A 20,757-nucleotide genomic window follows, 5' to 3' on the forward strand; every position below is an offset into this window, starting at 1 on the left:
AAGAGCTGGGGCTGTTCAGCCTAGAGAAGAGAAGGCTCCAAGGGAGACCTTAGAGCTGCATTTCAATACCTGAAGGGGACCTACAGGAAGGCTGGGGAGGGGCTGTTTAGAAGGGCTTGGAGTGATAGGATGAGGGGCAGTGGTTTGGAACTGGAGCAGGGCAGGTTGAGGTTGGACATCAGGAGGATGAGAGTGGTGAAATCCTGGAACAGGCTGCCCAGGGCTGTGGTTGATGCCCTGTCCCTGGAGACATTCAAGATCAGACTTCATGGGACCCTGGGCACGCTGACCTAGTTGGAGGTGTCCCTGCTGACTGGAGGGGGGTTGGACAAGATGGCCTTTGAGGGCCCCTGCCAACCTAATGCAAGCTGTGAACCTGTGACTGCTCCCCCAGGGGATGCTGCAGACAGGGCACCGAGCAGCAGCACTTCCACACTCCACAGTCTTCCTTCTAAAGGAGAGGAGAGCCTATCAAGTTCTTTCACCTTGAAGTCTTAAGCTAACAGTGATGCAAAACAAGGAGTACAGGTGATTTCCCCTCAAAAGACAAAGACAGGGAGCAATGTGACACATTTGGCTCCCTTTGCAATTCCATTCCCCCAGAACCTATTAATGCCTTAAGCTTCCCCCCAGAGCAGCAGCTGGAAGAGCAGCTCACTGCTGAGACATTGCATTCTGCAGCTGCCTCAGTACATCAGCTTTAGCTTTCCAGGAGACAAGAGTTTCCTCTTGGCCTAAACAGCATCCTGGCACCAGCTTGCCATTGGCTTGGGCTTTTTTAATATCCCCCAGGCTGAGCACTTACAAACCCAACTCTTTCAGAAGGGAAAAGCAGGCACTAGTGACAGACCCCAGCAGCAGGTCAGTGTCAGACCTCAGAGCATGCCTGATATGGATGAGATCAAGGACATGAACTGGTCTGATCAATAAATCACACTGCTACCAAGCTCCCCAGGAAACACCAGCTGTGAGCTTTACCCAGCCAGCTCCCCTGGCCATGTGCACTCTCTGGACTGTGAGTTACCAGGAGACAGCCTGGGCAAGCTGCACTGCTCAGTCTGGGGTCTCAGTGGGGTTCCAGGGCTTTCCCTCCTTCCCTCTAGCATGCCTGGGAGCTCCAGAGGTGCTTGGGTGACAGACTCCTGCAGTGACTTGGATTTGAGCTCAGAAATGCAGTAGCTGGCTGTACAGCTCAGGTGAGAAGCAGAGCTGTTGGGGTTGGAAAAGGCCTTTGAGGTCACTGAGTCCAACTAGCATCTAACTCCTGCTGCTGCTGAGCTGTGTCCCTCAGCACCACAGCTCTGCACCCTGTACACACCTCCAGCATGGGGATTCCACCACCTCTCTGGGGAGCCAGTTCCAGTCCCTGAGAAGCCTTTCAGTGCAGAAGTTTCTTCTGCTATCCAGCCTAAACCCCCCTGGAACAACTTGAGGCCATTTCCTCTGCTCCTGTCTCTTGTTACTGGGGAGAAGAGACCGACCCTCCCCCAGCTGGAACCTCCTGTCAGGGAGTTGTAAGAGCCAGAGGGGCTCCCCTCAGTCTCATTTGCTCTATCTGTAGGCAAAGTCTCTGATTTTAAGCAAAGCAAAACAAGGGTTGAACAGTTCCTAGCACCAGCTCCAGTGCTGGTTAGTGCCTCTGCTGCAGAGGTGATGGAGACCTCTACAGAAGAGAGAGTTTGCAAGGACTCTCCTTGCAATGCTGCTTGTCTTTGGCAACAATTTGAAGCACTTTGTAAGAGGAGAGAAGATGTCCCCTTCAGGAGACAGGGGTGAAAAAGGAACAGTGCTGTGCCTGGGATCTGGTACCAGAGCCTGTGACACACTGCACACAGCAGTCCTGAATGGTCCTGCTGAAGATACCATGATCACAGGATCATAGAACTGTTAGAGGTTGGAAGGGACCTCAAGGCTCAGCCAGCTCCAACCCCCCTGCCATAGGCAGGGACACCTCACACCACAACAGGTTGCTCACAGCCACCTCCAGCCTGGCTGCAAACACCTCCAGCCAGGAGGCTGCCACCACCTCCCTGGGCAGCCTGTGCCAGGCTCTCACCACCCTCCTGGGGAACAACTTCTTCCTCACAGCCAATCTCAGTCTCCCCACTTCTAGTTTTGCTCCATCCCCCCCAGTCCTATCACTCCCTGACACCCTCAAAAGTCCCTCCCCAGCTTTCTTGTAGCCCTCTTCAGATACTGGAAGGCCACAAGAAGGTCAAGCTAGATGACCTTCAAAAACCCCTTCCAACCAAAGGCTTCTATGAGATGCCACTGACCAGTCACCAGGAAACCAAAGCTTACTAACCTGTGCTGGCTCTACATTTCAGCCTCTGCCCTGCTCTGTGCCTAAAACCAGGTTAAGTATAAAACCTGAAATCCCTCTTTATCCATGGATGCAGCAATCCAACCTCTCTGAAATGTCACCTGTCAGCCTGGGCTTGTTCATTAGCTTCCCAACTCTGGAGATGTGGACAGGCTGAGAGCTGGGGAAAAGCAAACCTCATGAGGTGCAGTGAGGACAAATGCAGGGTCCTGCACCTGGGCAGGAGGAACAGCAGGCACCAGGACAGGGCAGGGGATGCCCTGCTGGAGAGCAGCTCCATGGAGAAAGACCTTGGAGTGCTGATGAGCAGCAAGCTCTGCAGGGGACAGCAATGTGCCCTGGTGGCCAAGAGAGCCAAGGGGATCCTGGGGTGCAGCAGGAAAAGTGTGGCCAGCAGGGCTGGGGAGGTTCTGCTCCCCCTCTGCTCTGCCCTGCTGAGACCACAGCTGCAATCCTGTGTCCAGCTCTGGGCTCCCCAGTTCAAGAGAGACAGAGACCTGCAGGAGAGAGCCCATGGGAGAGCCAGGAGGATGCTTAGGGGACTTGAGCATCTCCCCTGGGAAGAGAGACTGAGAGCCCTGGGGCTGTTTAGTCTGGAGAGGAGAAGGCTGAGAGGGATCTGATCAATGTCTATCAGTATCTGAGGGGTGGGTGTCAAGGGGAGGGGGCCAAGCTCTTTTGGGTGGTGCACAGTGATAAGCCAAGGAACAAGGGATACAAACTGGAACACAGAAGGTTTCAGCTCAACAGGAGGACAAACACAGTCACAGTGAGGGTGCCAGAGCCCTGGAGCAGGCTGCCCAGGGGGGTTGTGGAGTCTCCTTCCCTGGAGACTTTCCAAACCCACCTGGATGCATTCCTGTGTGGCCTGCCCTGGGTGACCCTGCTCTGGCAGGGGGCTTGGACTGGATGGTCTCTGGAGCTCCCTTCCAACCTTTAACATTCTGTGATGCAGCACCTGCCCAGCTCCCAGCTTTGAATACCTTTATCAAGTGATGCTCCAGCCATGTGGTAGAAACTCAAAGCTGTGTCCACATCATTTATGTTCTTCAGAAACGTGAAGAAGTTCTCCACCTCCTCAAATGTCAGCCCCTAGGACAGAGCAAAGTTGGTCTCAGGGTGATAGGGAAAGGAGAACATGGCACTACTTGGATTATGAAGGACCAAGTGACTCAGCAGCCCAGAGCTGCAGCCAGAGGGGAATTCCTACCTTGGCTCTTGGAGGATGTGGTTCATGACCTATACTTTTGTGAACTGCCTCTGCTCTCCTCCTGGTCCCACCAGCTGTGCAACAAGAAGGGACTTCCCCATGCAACAGTCAGCAGTGGCAGAGACTAAGAGAAGCACTTCTCTGCCTTTGCTTCAGAGCCAGCACTCTCCCAGCAGAACAGACACCCCATCAGCCCATGGCTGGGATGCAGGAGCTCACCAGAAGCAGCACCACTTGAAGCCTGCACACTGGCAAGGGCCTAAATCCATGTTGGCTGGGCCTGAGCCCTTGGCCATCCTGCACACCTGAAGGATGGCCAAGGTCTCAGGCCCAGCCAGCATGGATCCAGTCAGGGCAGGTCCTGCCTCACCAACCTGATCTCCTTCCATGCCCAGGTGACTGCCTGGTGGATGTGGGGCAGGCTGTGGATGAGGTCTGCCTGGACTCCAGCAAGGCCTTTGACACCATCCCCCACAGCAAGCTCCTGGCCAAGCTGTCAGCCCCTGTCTGGGACAGCAGCTCTCTGAGCTGGGTTAGGAACTGGCTGGAGGCTGAGCCCAGAGAGTGGTGGTGAATGGTGCCACAGCCAGCTGGCAGCCAGGCACCAGTGGTGTGCCCCAGGGATCAGTGCTGGGGCCCATCCTCTTTGATATCTTTATTGATGATCTGGATGAGGCCATTGAGTCCATCAGCAGTAAGTTTGCAGATGACACCAAGCTGGGGGCAGGAGTTGATCTGCTGGAGGGTAGAGAGGCTCTGCAGAGGGACCTGGACAGGCTGGGCAGATGGGCAGAGGCCAAGGGCAGGAGATTGAACACATCCAAGTGCCAGGTGCTGCACATTGGCCACAACAACCCCAGGCAGTGCTACAGGCTGGGGACAGAGGGGCTGAGAGCAGCCAGGCAGAGAGGGACCTGGGGGTAGTGGTTGAGAGTAGGCTGAACATGAGCCTGCAGTGTGCCCAGGCAGCCAAGAGGGCCAATGGCATCCTGGCCTGCATCAGGAACAGTGTGGCCAGCAGGAGCAGGGAGGTCATTCTGCCCCTGTACACTGCACTGGTTAGGCCACACCTTGAGTCCTGTGTCCAGTTCTGGGCCTCTCAGGTTAGGAAAGAGGTTGAGCTGCTGGAAGGTGTCCAGAGAAGGGCAACAGAGCTGGGGAGGGGTCTGGAACACAGCCCTGTGAGGAGAGGCTGAGGGAGCTGGGGCTGCTTAGTCTGGAGAAGAGGAGGCTCAGGGGAGACCTCATTGCTGTCTATAACTCCCTGCAGGGAGGCTGTAGCCAGGTGGGGGTTGGGCTCTTCTCCCAGGCAACCAGCACCAGAACAAGAGGACACAGTCTCAAGCTGTGCCAGGGGAGGTTCAGGCTGGAGGTGAGGAGAAAGCTCTTCCCAGAGAGAGTTGTTAGCCATTGGAATGTGCTGCCCAGGGAGGTGGTGGAGTCCCCATCCCTGGAGGTGTTCAAGAGGGGACTGGATGTGGCACTTGGTGCCATGGTTTAGCAGTCAGGAGGTGTTGGGTGACAGGTTGGACTGGATGATCTTTGAGGTCTCTTCCAACCTTACTGAGTCTGTGATTCTATAATGAAGTAGTTCACATGCTGCAGCTCCCAAGGGGCTGAGGGATCCCTGGGGCAATCCAGGTTTCACTCAGTATCTCAGAAGGTGACAAACCCCAGATGGGTCCCAGTTAGCTCTGCTGCTGCTGGCAAGAGTGCTGCAGGGATGGATGATTGTCTGCTTGACTTCCCAGGGCCTGGCTCACCCTGGGGCAGGTGAGCTTGTGCTCAGTGAGCAGCACCCACAGCCACACACTTGGGGAGTCACAGAAAGACATCCTGAGTGCCCCCCAGGGCCAGCACCACTGCAGCCCATCACAGCCAGTGGGCAGGCAGGGGATAAGCAAAGCACTCCTCTCAGCCCCAGTCTGGCCATCAAGGAGCATTCCAGGAGAGCCACCACTGATGGACACAGGTCTGAGACCCCCTCTTGGTCACACTACACCACACAACACTCTGGTTTATTGACCCACTCAGCACTAGTGCAACCACATGAAGGACATGGAGGTGCTGGAGTGTGTCCAGAGAAGGGCAGCAGAGCTGGTGAGGGGGCTAGAGACCAGGTCTTATGAGGAGCAACTGAGGGGAGACCTCATTACTCTCTGCAGCTCCCTGAAAGGAGGCTGGAGTGAGGTGGGAGGGAGTTGCTCTCTTCTTCCTAGCATCAGGTGATAGAATGGGAGGAAATGGCCTGAGATGGTGGCAGGGCAGGTTGAGGAAAATTTCTGGACTGCAAGAGTGGTGTGGAACAGGCTGCCCAGGGAGGGGTGCAGTCACCACCCCTGGAGGTGCTGAAGAAACGTGTGGAGATGTGGCTTAATGGCCATGGTGGTGCTGGCTTGATGGATGGACTCAGTGATCTTGGAGGTCTCCTCCAGCCAGAGTGATTCAATGAGTCTAAGGGCTGCAGCTTCCAAACTCCCCCACCACAGCCTCAGCTTGGAGCCAAGGGAGGAGGCAAAATCATCAGCAGTCAGCCTTCCCCTCTGGAAGAGATAAATCAGCTTGTCCAGAAGGCTTCAGGCTCCTCCCATCCTGCCTGGCAGGACAGGCTGATAAAGCAAGCCACTACAAAGCCCATCTGCACAGCCTGGCCTGCTTTCATGGTCTGGATGGAAGAGCAGCTGCCCAGTGGGGACTGCCAGCTGTAGATGTGACCCTACTCAAACTCCTCCTAACAACTTCTGGTCAGGGAAGGAGCCACCCATCTTGAACAGCACCTTGTTTCGTGAGCTTCTCTTGTGGACATGGTGCAGAGCTCTCCACCTGTGGAGCAGGAAGATGTGCAGCTTGCTCCTGTCTTGGCTGTAGCTACATGGCAGTGCTCTGCTGGTGTGCACTGCACAGTGAGAAGTGCCACAGCAGGGTCTGTCAGCCTTGGATTCGTGGATCCAGGCCAAAGAAAAGGATGAGCTAGCAAAATGCACACATGGGTAATGGACCTGAAAACCCCCAGGTGCTGTACAGGGAGCTGGCTTTACATGTGTGCCTGCTCTGCTCCTGTGAGGCCAGGCTGAGAGAGTTGGGGCTGTGGAGTCTGGAGAAGAAAAGCTCCAGGGAGAGCTTTTTGTGGCCATTCAGTACTTAGAGGCTTACAGGAAAGCTGGGGACAGTCATTTTAGCACAGCCTGCTGTGCCAGGCCAAGGGGTGAGGAGTTTAAACGAGGTCTCCCCTCAGCCACCACCTCTTCTGCAGACTACATAAGCCCAGCTCCCTCAGCTGCTCCTCACCAGCCCTGTTCTCCAGACCCTGCACCAGCTTTGCTCCTCTTTTCTGGACCTGCATCAGCACCTCAATGTCCTTCTTGGAGTGAGAGGCCCAAAACTGAGCCCAGTATTCAAGGTGTGACCTCAGCAGTGCTGAGTCCAGGGGCACAATCACTGCCCTGCTCGCACTGGTCACACTACTGCTGATCCAAGTCGAGATGCTGCTGGCCTTCTTGGCCACCTGGGCACTTGCTGGCTGATCTTCAGCCAGCTGCCATCCAGCATCCCCAGGCAGCAATGTGTATCTGTTTGCAGCATGCACCTTACAACAGCTCAAAAAATAGAGTTTTGCACCTGGGAATCCAAGAGAATTCCACCCTGCTCCTGCCCACCCTCTGCCATCTCAGGAGGGCAGTAAGCTGCACAGCCCCTCAAGCACACTTAGAAGATGTCCTGGATTACTCATTTCCCTTGGCTGGGGAGAGAGAAACCAAATACCTTGCTTGTCCTGAAAGACAAAACATGATCCTTTTTGCTAGGAGAAAAGCAGCTGTGAAAGAACAGCTCAAGGAGCTGTTGCCAGGAGCAATTCTGAGCAAAGCAGCTCTGCTGAAGGTGCAGGGTTCAGGTATGCAGGGTAAAGCAGGAGGTTTCCTCAAGAAAGGGGCAAATGGAAGAACCTGCCATGCTCACCAGCAGAAAGGTGGAGCAACACTGCTGGAAAAGGGCCAAAGGATAGATTGAAACCACAGAATGGTCTGGGTTGGAAGGGACCTCCAAAGGTCATCAGTCCAACCCCCCCTGCAGTCAGCAGGGACATCCTCCACTAGATCAGGTTGCTCACAGCCTTGTTGAGCCTGACCTTGACTAGCTCCAGGCCTCAACTACCTCTCTGGGCAACCTGTTGCAGTGTTCCACCACCCTCCTGGTGCAGAACCTGTTCCTAACATCCAATCTAAATCTGCTCTGCTCTCATTTCAAACCACTGCCCCTCATCCTATCACTGCAGGCCTTTGGAAGCAGTCCCTCTGCAGCCTTCTTGTAGTCCCCTTCAGGTACTGGAAGGCTGCTCTTAGGTCTCCCTGGAGCCTCAGGCTGAGCAACCCCAGCTCCCTCAGCCTGTCCTCATGAGAGAGGTACTTCAGCCCCCTGATGATCTTTGTGGCCCTCCTCTGGACTTCTTCCATCAGGTCTATGTCCTTCCTGTGTTGAGGGCTCCAGAGCTGGACACAGAACTCCAGGTGAGGTCTCACCAGAGCAGAGCTTTAATATCTTGGAGGCTTCCAGGGTTGCTTTGTTGCAGAATGAATGAAGTGTTTGGCAGGTTTCATAAGAAAGCACTCACAAGCTAAAGCACCTCCAAGGTAAACCTGGCAGGTGAGTCTGGTAGAGTTGCTTCCATTCCACTCTCAATATTAACCAGAATTAGCCAGGCTGGAAAAGACCTCAAAGATCATCCAAGTCCAACCTATCACCCAGCACCATCTAACCAACTAACCCATGGCACCAAGCACCCCATCCAGGCTCTTCCTGAACACCTCCAGGGATGGGGACTCCACCACCTCCCTGGGCAGCACATCCCAATGGCTAACAACTCTCTCTGGGAAGAACTTCTTCCTAATATCCAGCCTGAACCTTCCCTGGCACAGCTTGAGACTGTGTCCTCTTGTTCTGCTGCTGGCTGCCTGGGAGAAGAGACCAACCCCCACCTGGCTACAACCTCCCTGTGGGAGGTGGAGAGAGCAAGAAGGTCTCCCCTGAGCCTCCTCTTCTCCAGGCTAAGCAACCCCAGCTCCCTCAGCCTCTCCTCACAGGGCTGTGCTCAAGGCCTCTCCCCAGCTTTGTTGCCCTTCTCTGGACACCTTCAAGTGTCTCGATGTCCTTCTTAAATTGAGGGGCCCAGAACTGGACACAGGACTCAAGGTGTGGCCTGACCAGTGCTGAGTCCAGGGGCACAATGACCTCCCTGCTCCTGCTGGCCACACTGTTCCTGATGCAGGCCAGGATGCCATTGGCCTTCTTGGCCCCCTGGGCACACTGCAGGCTCATGTTCAGCTGCTGTCAACCAGCACCCCCAGGTCCCTTTCTGTCTTTCTGATATCACACTATCAAAACCATTTCCCTCCCACTTCCTTTGGGAAGCAATAGCAAGGCCAAGCCTCTGCTGCATTCAGTTAGCAAAGAGTGCAGATAATGATTCCTGGCTGGTGAAGTGTGACAAGAAGGGATTTGGGGGGGGGGAAATCCTCCTGCAAAACATGTTTGTGTCATAAACCTCTCTGCAATACAAGGTGTTCAGTGACTGGAAAGGGTTGCAGGATGAAGGAAGTGGCTGGGTGGCTCTAATGTCTCTGTGAAGTCCAGGAGGTGAAAGGAGAGCAGTGGAGAGCATCAGCTCCACTCCTTCTTTGCAGGCTGGGAGTAAAGCAGAGCCTGAAAGCTGCTGCTTGCCTGGCAGGAGTCTGGGTTGCAAAGAGAAAGCAGCAACCACAGCGTGGAGCTCCTGCAGTTTCAAGTGGGAGACCATTCTCTGGCTCAAGGGCTCCATCCATTCACACTGACAGCCTGCATCCCTCAGAAGGGTCTCCAGAAAGCTCCAAAGGCATTCAGCATGACTCTGGTCATGGTGGGCTTGTTTCTCAAGAGGAGGCCCACAAGAAAGCTGGGGAGGGGCTTTTTACAAGGGCTTGTAGTGACAGGGTGAGAGGGAACTGCCTTAAACTGGAAGAAGGAAGATTTAGGCTGGAGATGAGGATGAAATTCTTTCCAGTGAGGGTGGTGAGACACTGGAACTGGTTGCCCAGGGAGGTGGTGGAAGCTCTTCCCCTGGAGGTGTTCAAGGCCAGGCTGGATGAGGCCTTGAGCAACCTGGTGGTGTCTCTGCCCATCACAGGGCTCTTGGATCCATCCTTAGGGTCCCTTCCAACCCAACCCATTCTATGATTGTGAGCTGAACTCCACAAACCCCCTCACAGCTGCACCAAGGTGATCCAACAGAAGCACCAAAGTGCTGAAGAACACTAATCCCCAAGGGATCCTGTCTGCCAAAATCCCCCAGGCACAGAAGGAACCCCACAAAGTTTCAAGAACAGGTTACCTTCCAGGGAGGACAATGCCAGCCCAGGCAAGCAGCCTGGGTTCTCCATGAGCTGAAGTGGAGGATTTCAGTGCCTTATTGCTCCAGCTCTGCATAAGAATTAACTTTGAGCAGTCCTGGCTGCCAAAAGGCTCATCTGCCTCTGGTGCACAGCAGCTGGCACCTCTTGCTTTCTTCACATCTTCTGAAACCATTCACTATCTTGCAATTGCTAACAGGGAGGCTGCTTTGTTGCAGGGGGTTGGCTGTCTCCCTGCCCCAGCTCTAAGGAATCATGGGCTTCCCACCAGCTCTGTTTCTTCCAAAAGTAGTTCCCCCCCCTGTGTGCTGTTCCTCAGTTTCTCTCCTTGAAAATCCTTGGAATAAATAAAGCAAGCTTTGCTCTGAACCCACTTGTCTCTAAATAGAAACACAATCTGGCTGCTCTAGGGATGAAGAATAAGGTAAGCCCAAAAAGTTCTTCCCCTGCCACAGATGCCAGGGTCTTGGCTTAGACATGAAAGGAAGAAAACATCTGCTGTGAGGAAGCTGCCAAAATAACTTCCTCTGCCTAATTCCTCATCCACCCAGCTACTGTTCAATAAGAGGATGAGCAGAGGGCTGGAGCACCTCTCTCATGGAGACAGACTGAGGGAGTTGGGGCTGTTCAGTCTGGAGGAGAGAAGGCTCTGAGGAGACCTAATTGTGGCCTTCCAGTGTCTGCAGGGGGCTCCAAGAAAGCTGGGGAGGGACTTTTGAGGGTGTCAGGAAGTGATAGGACTGGGGGGGATGGAGCAGAACTAGAAGTGGGGAGATTGAGATTGGCTGTGAGGAAGAAGTTGTTCCCCCTGAGGGTGGTGAGAGCCTGGCACAGGTTGCCCAGGGAGGTGGTGGCAGCCTCCTGCCTGGAGGTGTTTGCAGCCAGGCTGGAGGTGGCTGTGAGCAACCTGCTGTGGTGTGAGGTGTCCCTGCCCATGGCAGGGGGTTGGAGCTGGCTGAGCCTTGAGGTCCCTTCCAACCTTAACAATTCTATGATAAGATATCTGTACACACACACACATCTATAAACCCAAATAACAGCAAAGGCATCAACAGTCTGGGAGCATTCAAGCAGAGCTGATCTTTTCTGTTAGAGACACATCACAATTAAGTGTGTTTTTCCCATGAGAAATCACAGGAGTCCTGTTACAGCTGGAGGGGAATGGAGGTAATAGAATAGAATAAACCAGGTTGGAAGAGACCTTCAAGATCATCGAGTCCAACCCATCATCCAACACCACCCAACCAACTAACCCATGGCACCAAGCATCCTGTCAAGCCTGAACACCCCCAGTGATGGCGACCCCACCACCTCCCCAGGCAGCCCATTCCAGTGGGCAGTCACTCTCTCTGTGTAAAACTTCCTCCTAACCTCCAGCCTAAACTTCCCCTGGCACAGCTTGAGACTGTGTCCTCTTGTTCTGGTGCTGGCTGCCTGGGAGAAGAGACCAACCCCCACCTGGCTACAACCTCCCTGTGGGAGGTGGAGAGAGCAAGAAGGTCTCCCCTGAGCCTCCTCTTCTCCAGGCTAAGCAACCCCAGCTCCCTCAGCCTCTCCTCACAGGGCTGTGTTCCAGACCCCTCCCCAGCTTTGTTGCCCTTCTCTGGACACCTTCCAGCAGCTCAACCTCTTTCCTAACCTGAGGGGCCCAGAACTGGACACAGGACTCAAGGTGTGGCCTAACCAGTGCTGAGTCCAGGGGCACAATGACCTCCCTGCTCCTGCTGGCCACACTGTTCCTGATGCAGGCCAGGATGCCATTGGCCCTCTTGGCTGCCTGGGCAGGCTCATGTTCAGCCTGCCATCGACCAGCACCCCCAGGTCCCTCTCTGTTTGGGAGCTCTCAGCCACTCTGACCCCAGCCTGTAGCACTGCCTGGGGTTGTTGTGGCCAATGTGCAGCCCCTGGCACTTGGATGTGTTCAATCTCCTGCCCTTGGCCTCTGCCCATCTGCCCAGCCTGTCCAGGTCCCTCTGCAGAGCCTCTCTACCCTCCAGCAGATCAACTCCTGCCCCCAGCTTGGTGTCATCAGCAAATTTACTGATGATGGACTCGATGCCCTCATCCAGATCATCAATAAAGATGTTAAAGAGCATGGGGCCCAGTACTGATCCCTGGGGCACACCACTGGTGCCTGGCTGCCAGCTGGCTGTGGCACCATTCACCACCACTCTCTGGGCTCAGCCTCCAGCCAGTTCCTAACCCATCACAGTGTGCTCCCATCCAAGCCAGGGGCTGACAGCTTGGCCAGGAGTTTGCTGTGGGGGACGGTGTCAATGGAGAAGCAGCAGCTCACTCAGAGGTCAAATGAATAAATATGGGCTTGAAAATACCTGTGGCTTTATTGAAGCTGCTGACAAAGAGCTTGAGAAGTGAGACTTCCAGCTATGAATGGTTTGGCCTGGAAGGGCCCTCAGAGATCATCTCCTCCCATCTCCCCATCATGGACAGAGATGCCTCTCAGCTACACCTGGCTGCTCAAGGCCTCATCCAGCCTAGTCTTAAACACCCCCAGGGAGGAGGCATCCAAAACCTCTCTGAGCAACCTACTCCAGAGTCTCACCACCCTTGTACTGAAGAACTTCTTGCTAAGATCCAGTCTAAACCTACTCTCCCTTAGCTTCAAACCATTCCCCCTTGTCCTGTCACTAGACACCCTCATGAAAAGTCCCTCTCCATGTCTCAGCTCTGCTGACATGCTGACACCATCTATTAATAACAGCCTGTTAAACAGCAAGCCTATTTGGCTGCAAATCTGCAACCCCCCTGCTCTTTCTGGCACCCACAGGAAGCTGCAGGCACCACAGCTCTTGGCTCCCTTATGCTTCCCTCCAGTTTTTAACTGGTTGGTATTATCTGCAGCTAAGAGAGAGACCTACTCTTTTCTTCAGGACACCCAAACTGCCTTCCAGCACCAGGTGAAAAACACTCACTGAGTGGTTTCACATGAACTGAAGATGCCTGCATTATTTTTGTGGCCAGTAAAGGCAACAAAAAGGAACAGAAAAGGACAGGAGTCTGGCCAAGAGTGGTGTTTTTATAACACACTTTATCTCTAAACCAGTCAAGAAATACAGACCAGTTCTGAGACAGCACTTTCTGAGAGGGGAAAGTGGCTCTACACCAGTCAGACCAGCCCAAAAGGCAGCCAAAACCTTTCCACTTACTCTCATTTTGATGAAGCCCTTGTTCAAAGCCCAGTTAATAGAAGAAAAAGCCACCCTTACAGAAGCAGCTGAGAAACTCTGGCACTGAAGTACTTAAGTCAGAAGCCCACATAATAATCCCACCACACAAAACTGGGTGGGGGGTGGCTGACTCCTGCCAGGCTGTGCTGCCATCCAGTGAGATGTGGACAGGCTGAGAGCTGGGGGAAAGCAAACCTCATGAGGTGCAGTGAGGACAAATGCAGGGTCCTGCACCTGGGCAGGAGGAACAGCAGGCACCAGGACAGGGCAGGGGATGCCCTGCTGGAGAGCAGCTCCATGGAGAAAGACCTTGGAGTGCTGATGAGCAGCAAGCTCTGCAGGGGACAGCAATGTGCCCTGGTGGCCAGGAGAGCCAATGGGATCCTGGGGTGCAGCAGGAAAAGTGTGGCCAGCAGGGCTGGGGAGGTTCTGCTCCTCCTCTGCTCTGCCCTGCTGAGACCATACCTGGAGTACTGTGACCAGTTCTGAGCTCCACAGTTCAAGAGAGACAGAGACCTGCAGGAGAGAGCCCCTGGGAGAGCCAGGAGGATGCTTAGGGGACTTGAGCATCTCCCCTGGGAAGAGAGACTGAGAGCCCTGGGGCTGTTTAGTCTGGAGAGGAGAAGGCTGAGAGGGATCTGATCAATGTCTATCAGTATCTGAGGGGTGGGTGTCAAGGGGAGGGGGCCAAGCTCTTTTGGGTGGTGCACAGTGATAAGCCAAGGAACAAGGGATACAAAGTAGAACACAGAAGGTTTCAGCTCAACAGGAGGAGAAACTTCTTTGCAGTGAGGGTGCCAGAGCCCTGGAGCAGGCTGCCCAGGGGGGTTGTGGAGTCTCCTTCTCTGGAGACTTTCAAACCCCACCTGGATGCATTCCTGTGTGGCCTGCCCTGGGTGACCCTGCTCTGGCAGGGGGCTTGGACTGGATGGTCTCTGGAGCTCCCTTCCAACCTCTAACATGCTGTAATTCTGTGGTTTGCTTCACATGACCAAGCACAATCTTTCTGACCAGGTGCCTTATGCCAAGGCCTCTTACCCAATGCCCAGTGTGAGCTCTGCACCCTTACTCCTCTCTAAACCATGAGCCCTTCAAACAATTTGTCATTTACCTTCACAAGTGCATTAATGAACTGCCCAGGTGCAGCAGCTAATTAATCCAAGGCTGAGCCAGTAACCAGCAATGTGTCTTCAGTGTTTATCCTGGCTGCAGGCCCAGGGTTGTTGTTCAGTGCATTTACCTTTTGGAACTTGCAGCATCCATTGGAACAGGGAAAAGCCAACCCCCTGCCCAGGATGGATTGCTGCACTCCCACCTCTTCCATCTCCCTTGCTGAGGCAAAGCATTTGTCTTAGAATCATAGAATGGTTCAGGTTGGATCACAGCCCCAGGCCGGGATTGCTCTCCTTTCCCTGCTCAAGTCAAGCCACTTCAGCTTGGTTGCTTCTTACAGATGTAGGAAGTGGTTTAGGTGTAGGTGGATGTTAGGAAGAAATTCTTCCCAGAAAGAGAGCCTGGCCAGAGGGATGTGCTGCCCAGGGAGGTGGTGGAGTCACCATCCCTGGAAGTGACTGAACAAAGACTGGATGAGGCACTTGGTGCCATGGTTTGGTTGATTGGTGTTGGGTGATAGGCTGGACTTGATGATCTCAAAGGTCTTTTCCAACCTGGTTAATTCTGTGAAAACATCTCTAAGACTGTGGCTGTTTAGGCTGGGTGCCACAAAGCTGAGAGTGTCTAGAGTGTCCAGCCCAGGGGGTGGCCACAGGAAACCACAGAATCACAGAACTGTTAGGCTTGGAAGGGACCTCAGGGATCATCTACTTCCAACCCCCCTGCCATGGGCAGGGACACCTTCTACTTGATCAGATTGCCCAGAGCCACATCCAGCCTGGCCTTGAATAGTGTACTTGTACCCATAAATCCTACACCCTTACACATCTGGCTGCAGCTGTTCTTTCTTCCCTCTCTGCTCCCGTGGGAGAGAGACCCTCTCTTACCTGGTAACAATGGAGGAGTATCAGAGGCCTCTCTGGCCTGAGTAACTCTTCTTTCCTGCACAGTCTTGGCCTGTCTAGGCCTAATGCCAGGGTAAAAAGGGGGCAGGGGGGAGAGGGGGAGGAGGCAGTTCAGGTCTGGCCAGCCTGAAACCAGCCTAGCAATGGGGTGAGGGGGGAAGAAAGATGAACCCCAGGTGGGGAGAAGGGGAGTGCTGGGTTTTGTTTGACCTGGAGTAAAGGAACTTAAAGGAACTTAAAGGAACTTGCTCAGATCAGACTGGGGAGTTCTTTGAACTTTATCTGCTTTGCTATGCTCCCAGCTATGCTTTGTAGGATGTTAACTGCCTTTCCATTTCAGCTGAGTATCCAATCCACTTGTGCCCCTTTTGGGGCAACAGAGCAATCCAGGACAAAGATCAAGCCCAACTGCCAACCCAACACCACCATGGCCATCAAACTATGTCCCCAGGTGCCATGTCTGATGTCTGTTGAACACCTTCAGGGATGGTGACTCCACCACCCCTCGGGGCAGCCTATCTGCACAGTCGTCTCCAGGAGATGGAGAACGTTTACTCCTTGCTTAGCCCAGCGCAGCATGGCTGCCCCCACCACAACTCCCCAGCTCTGCCACCAGTGCCACTGACCTCTCCATCTTGGAAGTGCTTCTTGAGCTGCTTCAGCATGACAGTGAGCTTCTTGGACTGCACCCCGCTGTAGGCCAGCAGCATGCTGCCGAACTGCCGCTCCGTGATCCGCCCCTCCACTGGGTCATGCCGCTCAAACTGCAGGGAGGGGGAAAAAGGCACAGGGAGATGAGAACAGAGTCACACAGCAGAAAGCTCCAGCCAGTGGGAGAGCACAAAAAGGCACTGTAGCAAACAACTGAGCATGGCAGGAAATGCTCACGCAGGAATCCTCAAGTATGTGAGTTATTCACAGCATCACAGTGTAACTAAGGTTGGAAGAGACCTCAAAGATCATTGAGTCCAAGCTGTCACCACAGACCTCACAACTAGACCATGGCACCAAGTGCCACATCCAATCTCCTCCTGAACACCTCTAGGGACGGGGACTCCACCACCTCCCTGGGCAGCACATCCCAATGGCGAACGGCTCGCTCAGTGAAGAACTTTCTCCTCACCTCGAGTCTAAACCTCCCCTGGCACAGCTTGAGACTGTGTCCTCTTGTTCTGGTGCTGGCTGCCTGGGAGAAGAGACCAACCCCCACCTGGCTACAACCACCTTTCAGGTAGTTGTAGAGGGCAATGAGGTCACCCCTGAGCCTCCTCTTCTCCAGGCTAAGCAGCCCCAGCTCCCTCAGCCTCTCCTCACAGGGCTGTGCTCAAGGCCTCTCCCCAGCCTTGTTGCCCTTCTCTGGACACCTTCAAGTGTCTCAATGTCCTTCTTAAACTGAGGGGCCCAGAACTGGACACAGGACTCAAGGTGTGGCCTAACCAGTGCTGAGTCCAGGGGCACAATGACCTCCCTGCTCCTGCTGGCCACACTGTTCCTGATACAGGCCAGGATGCCATTGGCCTTCTTGGCCGCCTGGGCACACTGCTGGCTCATGTTTAGGCAGCTGTCAACCAGCACCCCCAGGTCCCTCTCTGCCTGGCAGCTCTCAGCCACTCTGACCCCAGCCTGTAGCTCTGCATGGGGTTGTTGTGGCCAAAGTGCAGCCCCTGGCACTTGGACTTGTTGAATGCCATCCTGTTGGCCTCTGCCCATCTGTGCAGTCGGTCGAGGTCCCTCTGCAGAGCCTTTCCACCCTCTAACTGACCAACATCTGCTCCTAGCTTGGTGTCATCTGCAAACTTGCTGATGACTGACTCAACCCCCTCCTCCAGATCATCAATGAAGATGTTAAAGAGGCTGGGGCCCAGCACTGCTCCCTGGGGCACACCACTGGTGCCTGGCTGCCAGCTGGCTGTGGCACCATTCACCACCACCCCAAGATGGTCTCTGTGTTCCCCCCATGTGCTGCTCCCCAGACAACCTCTGCAAGAAGTCTTCACATCTCACCCTCCTAGCCTTGTTTTGCATGGAGACAGCATTTGCAGAGCTGGGTCTTGAAGTGGAAAGATGATTGTCTTAGCTTAGAACCAAGCTAGTCTCCACATGCCCCAGAGGGGTGGAAAGCAAGAAGGAATACACAGAAGTGTTCTTCACAGGCACCTCCAGCTTGGAGCCCTGAAGTTCTGGCTGCTGCAGCAACTTTTGCTGCTGATCAGAGATCAGTGCAGGGCTAAGTCAGTGTGCAAGTGTGTGCTTCAAAAGAAGTGTGTGTAGAAGGGGCTCCATGATTGCTGTGAAGGAGAAGGATGGTTAAGAAACCAGGGAAAAAAGGTCTTGCAAATACTTTGTCTCATTTTAGCTCTTCTCTGCTCCAAGCTCTGTACCACTGTCCCAGCAAGAGAAGGGTCATGGAGGTCTCCAGACCCCACTTTCCCCAGTCCCAGAAAGGGAGAACTTGTGCTCAGCCCCTTCCAGTCCTCAACCTTTACCAACACTGCTGTGGGGCCTCTGCAGCACTCCCCACAAGCTCTTCCTCTCCGTTAATCTCACTCTCCAGCATTAGTTGTTCTTCTGGCTTTTGCTTCAGGGAATAAGGGAAGAGAAGTCCTCCCAGTCTGAGAAAGTGCTGGGTTTGAGCACTGTTTCTGCTAGATGGATAACTTCATCCTTTCCTTTTTTCCCCTACCTCTCTGTGGCTCTGCAAACATCAAGGTTAGACTTCAATTGACTTCAGCTCCTCAGATCTCAGCGTTCGGGATCCTTTATTTGATTTCCTTCAGATTTATAATCAGAGAAACACATGACCTACACCACACCTGATCACAGGCCAGGAGATGACATTTAGCAACAAAATGAATGTTTAAACTGCTGCAAAACAGCTCAGCACCACTGCACTGACATTACAGTGCTTGGGGAGTTAGCTACTCCTGCTTCCGTGCTTGATTACACAGCTAACGCTGCGGCCAGCAAGGCACCCGGCTGAGCTCCAGGCGAGGAGATGAAAGCTGCAGCTCCACCAGCCTTGCTCTCAATCTGTGTAGGCAGAGCTCCAGACATGGCAGCTAGATACACTTTTAATAGAGACTCATAGAACTCTTTTGATTGGAAGACACCTTTAAGATCATTGAGTCCAACACTAACCCAGCACTGCCAGCTCGCCACTGAACCTTGCCCCTCGGCACCACATCTACTCCGCTTTGAAATCCCTCCGGGGATGGGGGCTCCACCACTGCCCTGGGCAGCCTGGTCCAGGACTCAATAACCCTTTGAGGGAAGAAATTGTTCCTTGTGTCCAGCTTAAACCTCTCCTGGTGCAACCTGAGGCTGTTTCTTCCTGTCCTATTGTTTGTCACGTGGGAGAAGTGATCGATTCCCATCTTGCTATAACCTCCTTTCAAGTAGTTGTAGAGGGTGAGAAGCTCTCCCCTCAGCCTCCTTTTCTCCAGGCTGAACAGTCCCAGTCCCTCAGCCACTTCTCACCCTTCTGCACCCTTCATCAGCTTTGTTGCTCTTCTCTGGTCACACTCCAGCATCTCAATGTCCTTCTTCCATTGAAGGGCCCCAAACTGAACCTAGTGTTTGGGGTGCAGCCTCACCAGTGCTCCCCAAGGCTCCACTTGCAGCAGGTACACCCCTAGGGGACTGTATTCTGTGGGTAACAACAAGCTGGAGCAGGGGCAAGGGGAGGAGTTCATTGCAACGTTCAGCCCAATGCTCTGGTCCAAAGGGGCTTAGTGAGCAGCTGGGGTTGAGCCCTGCCAAGCCCCCATGCCGCTGCCAGAACCCACATCTCAATCGCAGCAGGAGCAAGAACCTCACCTGCAGCAGACCCACTGCATGTCACAAACCAGCTTTGGTCTTTTCATCTCTCACACAGTTGGGATACTGTGCTGGAGGGCAAAATAAAGACAAAACCAATCAAAGTTGAAGGAACTAAATTAAAAAAGCCATGGGATGAGAATCTTACTCTGGGTTGATCTCACTTTGAATGAACACCTCGGACATTCACCTGCAACACTCACAGATGCTCCAGGTCAAGTGGTGTTCCATACATGGCCACTCCAAAGAGCAGCCTGGAAAGTGGTTGCTGAGTAGTTGGTCAGCAACCCACTTCCAAATTCAAACAGAATCACAGAATCCTTTTGGTTGGAAGAAACCTTTAAGACCATCAAGCCCAACCCTGAGCCCAGCACTGCCAGGTCACCACTGAAGTGAGAAGCAGCAATAAAAACCTAAACACAGCCAACTGAACACAGCTCACCCCTTGTCTGTACTTGGAAATGAAGAAGTGTGAAAAGCCTACAGTGTCCTGTGTCCAGTTCTGGGCCCCTCAGTTTAAGCAGGACATTGAGACTCTTGAAGGTGTCCAGAGAAGGGCAACAAAGCTGGGGAGGGGTCTGGAGCACAGCCCTGGGAGGAGAGGCTGAGGGAGCTGGGGTTGCTTAGCCTGGAGAAGAGGAGGCTCAGGGGAGACCTTCTTGCTCTCTGCAACTCCCTGAAGGGAGGTTGTAGCCAGGTGGGGGTTGGTCTCTTCTCCCAGGCACCCAGCACCAGAACAAGAGGACACAGTCTCAAGCTGTGCCAGGGGAGGTTTAGGCTTGAGGTGAGGAGAAAGTTCTTCACAGAGAGTTGTTAGCCATTGGGATGTGCTGCCCAGGGAGGTGGTGGAGTCCCCATCCCTGCAGGTGTTCCAGAGGGGATTGGATGTGGCACTTGGTGCCATGGTTTAGTCCTGAGGTGTTGTGTGACAGGTTGAACTGGATGATCCTCGAGGTCTTTTCCAACCTTATTGATTCTATGATTCTGTGATTTTTCCTCCTCATAGAGGCTATGAAGATCCCCCCCAAAAGGCAGGAAAACCAACATCCTTTCCCAGGGAGTCACAATCCTTTGCCTTCATGCATTTGATGTTGCTGTAGAGGGTCTCTCTCCTGTCCCTCATCAGGGTTATAAAATAACCTCCAAAGCCCCCGAGGATGGGATGCAGAGCAGAGCACACAGAGATGTACTACAAGCCCAAAGTCCTCCAAGAGCCTTTCTCCCTTTCCTGTCTCTTGCAGAAAGGAGACTCACGGCCAAGGCAATTGCTCAGCTGGTGTCACCAGGGTGGGATGGAGCAGCTCCAGTATGTGCTACACCCATGGGGGAACTGGGAAGGGAGCAGGAGGGTTCTGCTCCACTCCAAATGGCATCCTGAACAGCTCTGCACACAGCACAGCTGGTCGGTGAGCCCAGCACCTCCGGAGCAGCTTCCACCAGCAGCCACTTGGTGCCAGCAGTGGCTTCTGCATCCACAGATGGGTAAGGACACAGTGAATAAGGAAGAGTCTGCTCTGTTGTCCTTCCCACAGGCCAGGGTGCCTTGGATGCTGAAGGAATTAGCCTAAGTATAATCATTGTGTTTGGAATTCATTAAGAGGCAGCATGATGTGCAAGGAAGTCAAAGGCAGGCGAAGCAGTATGGGAGGGTAAGAAGCACAGAACCAGTAAGGTTGGAAAAGTCCTTTAAGATCAAGCCCAGCCTTCTACCCAGCACCACCAGGCTCACTAAACCATGCCTCTGGGTGCTGCATCTGTGTGATGATCTTGAAGGTCTCTTCCAACCTGGTCTATTCTGTTCTGTTCTGTTCTATTCTACTTG

The 20,757-nt window shown here is 53.7% G+C and overlaps 1 protein-coding gene across 4 annotated transcripts in view; it reads right to left on the bottom strand.

Annotated features, from left to right (window-relative positions):
- Positions 1–20,757, bottom strand: part of MICU1 (mitochondrial calcium uptake 1) — a 195,507-nt gene that overhangs the window by 13,669 nt on the left and 161,081 nt on the right. For all 4 annotated transcript variants that reach the window (XM_054174645.1, XM_054174644.1, XM_054174646.1 and 1 more), the window contains 2 exons: positions 15,746–15,883; positions 3,307–3,415 (listed from right to left, as the gene is read on the bottom strand). In XM_054174645.1, the coding sequence (XP_054030620.1) occupies positions 3,307–3,415; positions 15,746–15,883 (247 nt within the window). The remainder of the gene's footprint in view (positions 1–3,306; positions 3,416–15,745; positions 15,884–20,757) is intronic.

This window comes from Dryobates pubescens, chromosome 30, assembly GCF_014839835.1.
Source record: "Dryobates pubescens isolate bDryPub1 chromosome 30, bDryPub1.pri, whole genome shotgun sequence".
Classification (NCBI taxonomy): Eukaryota; Metazoa; Chordata; class Aves; order Piciformes; family Picidae; genus Dryobates; species Dryobates pubescens.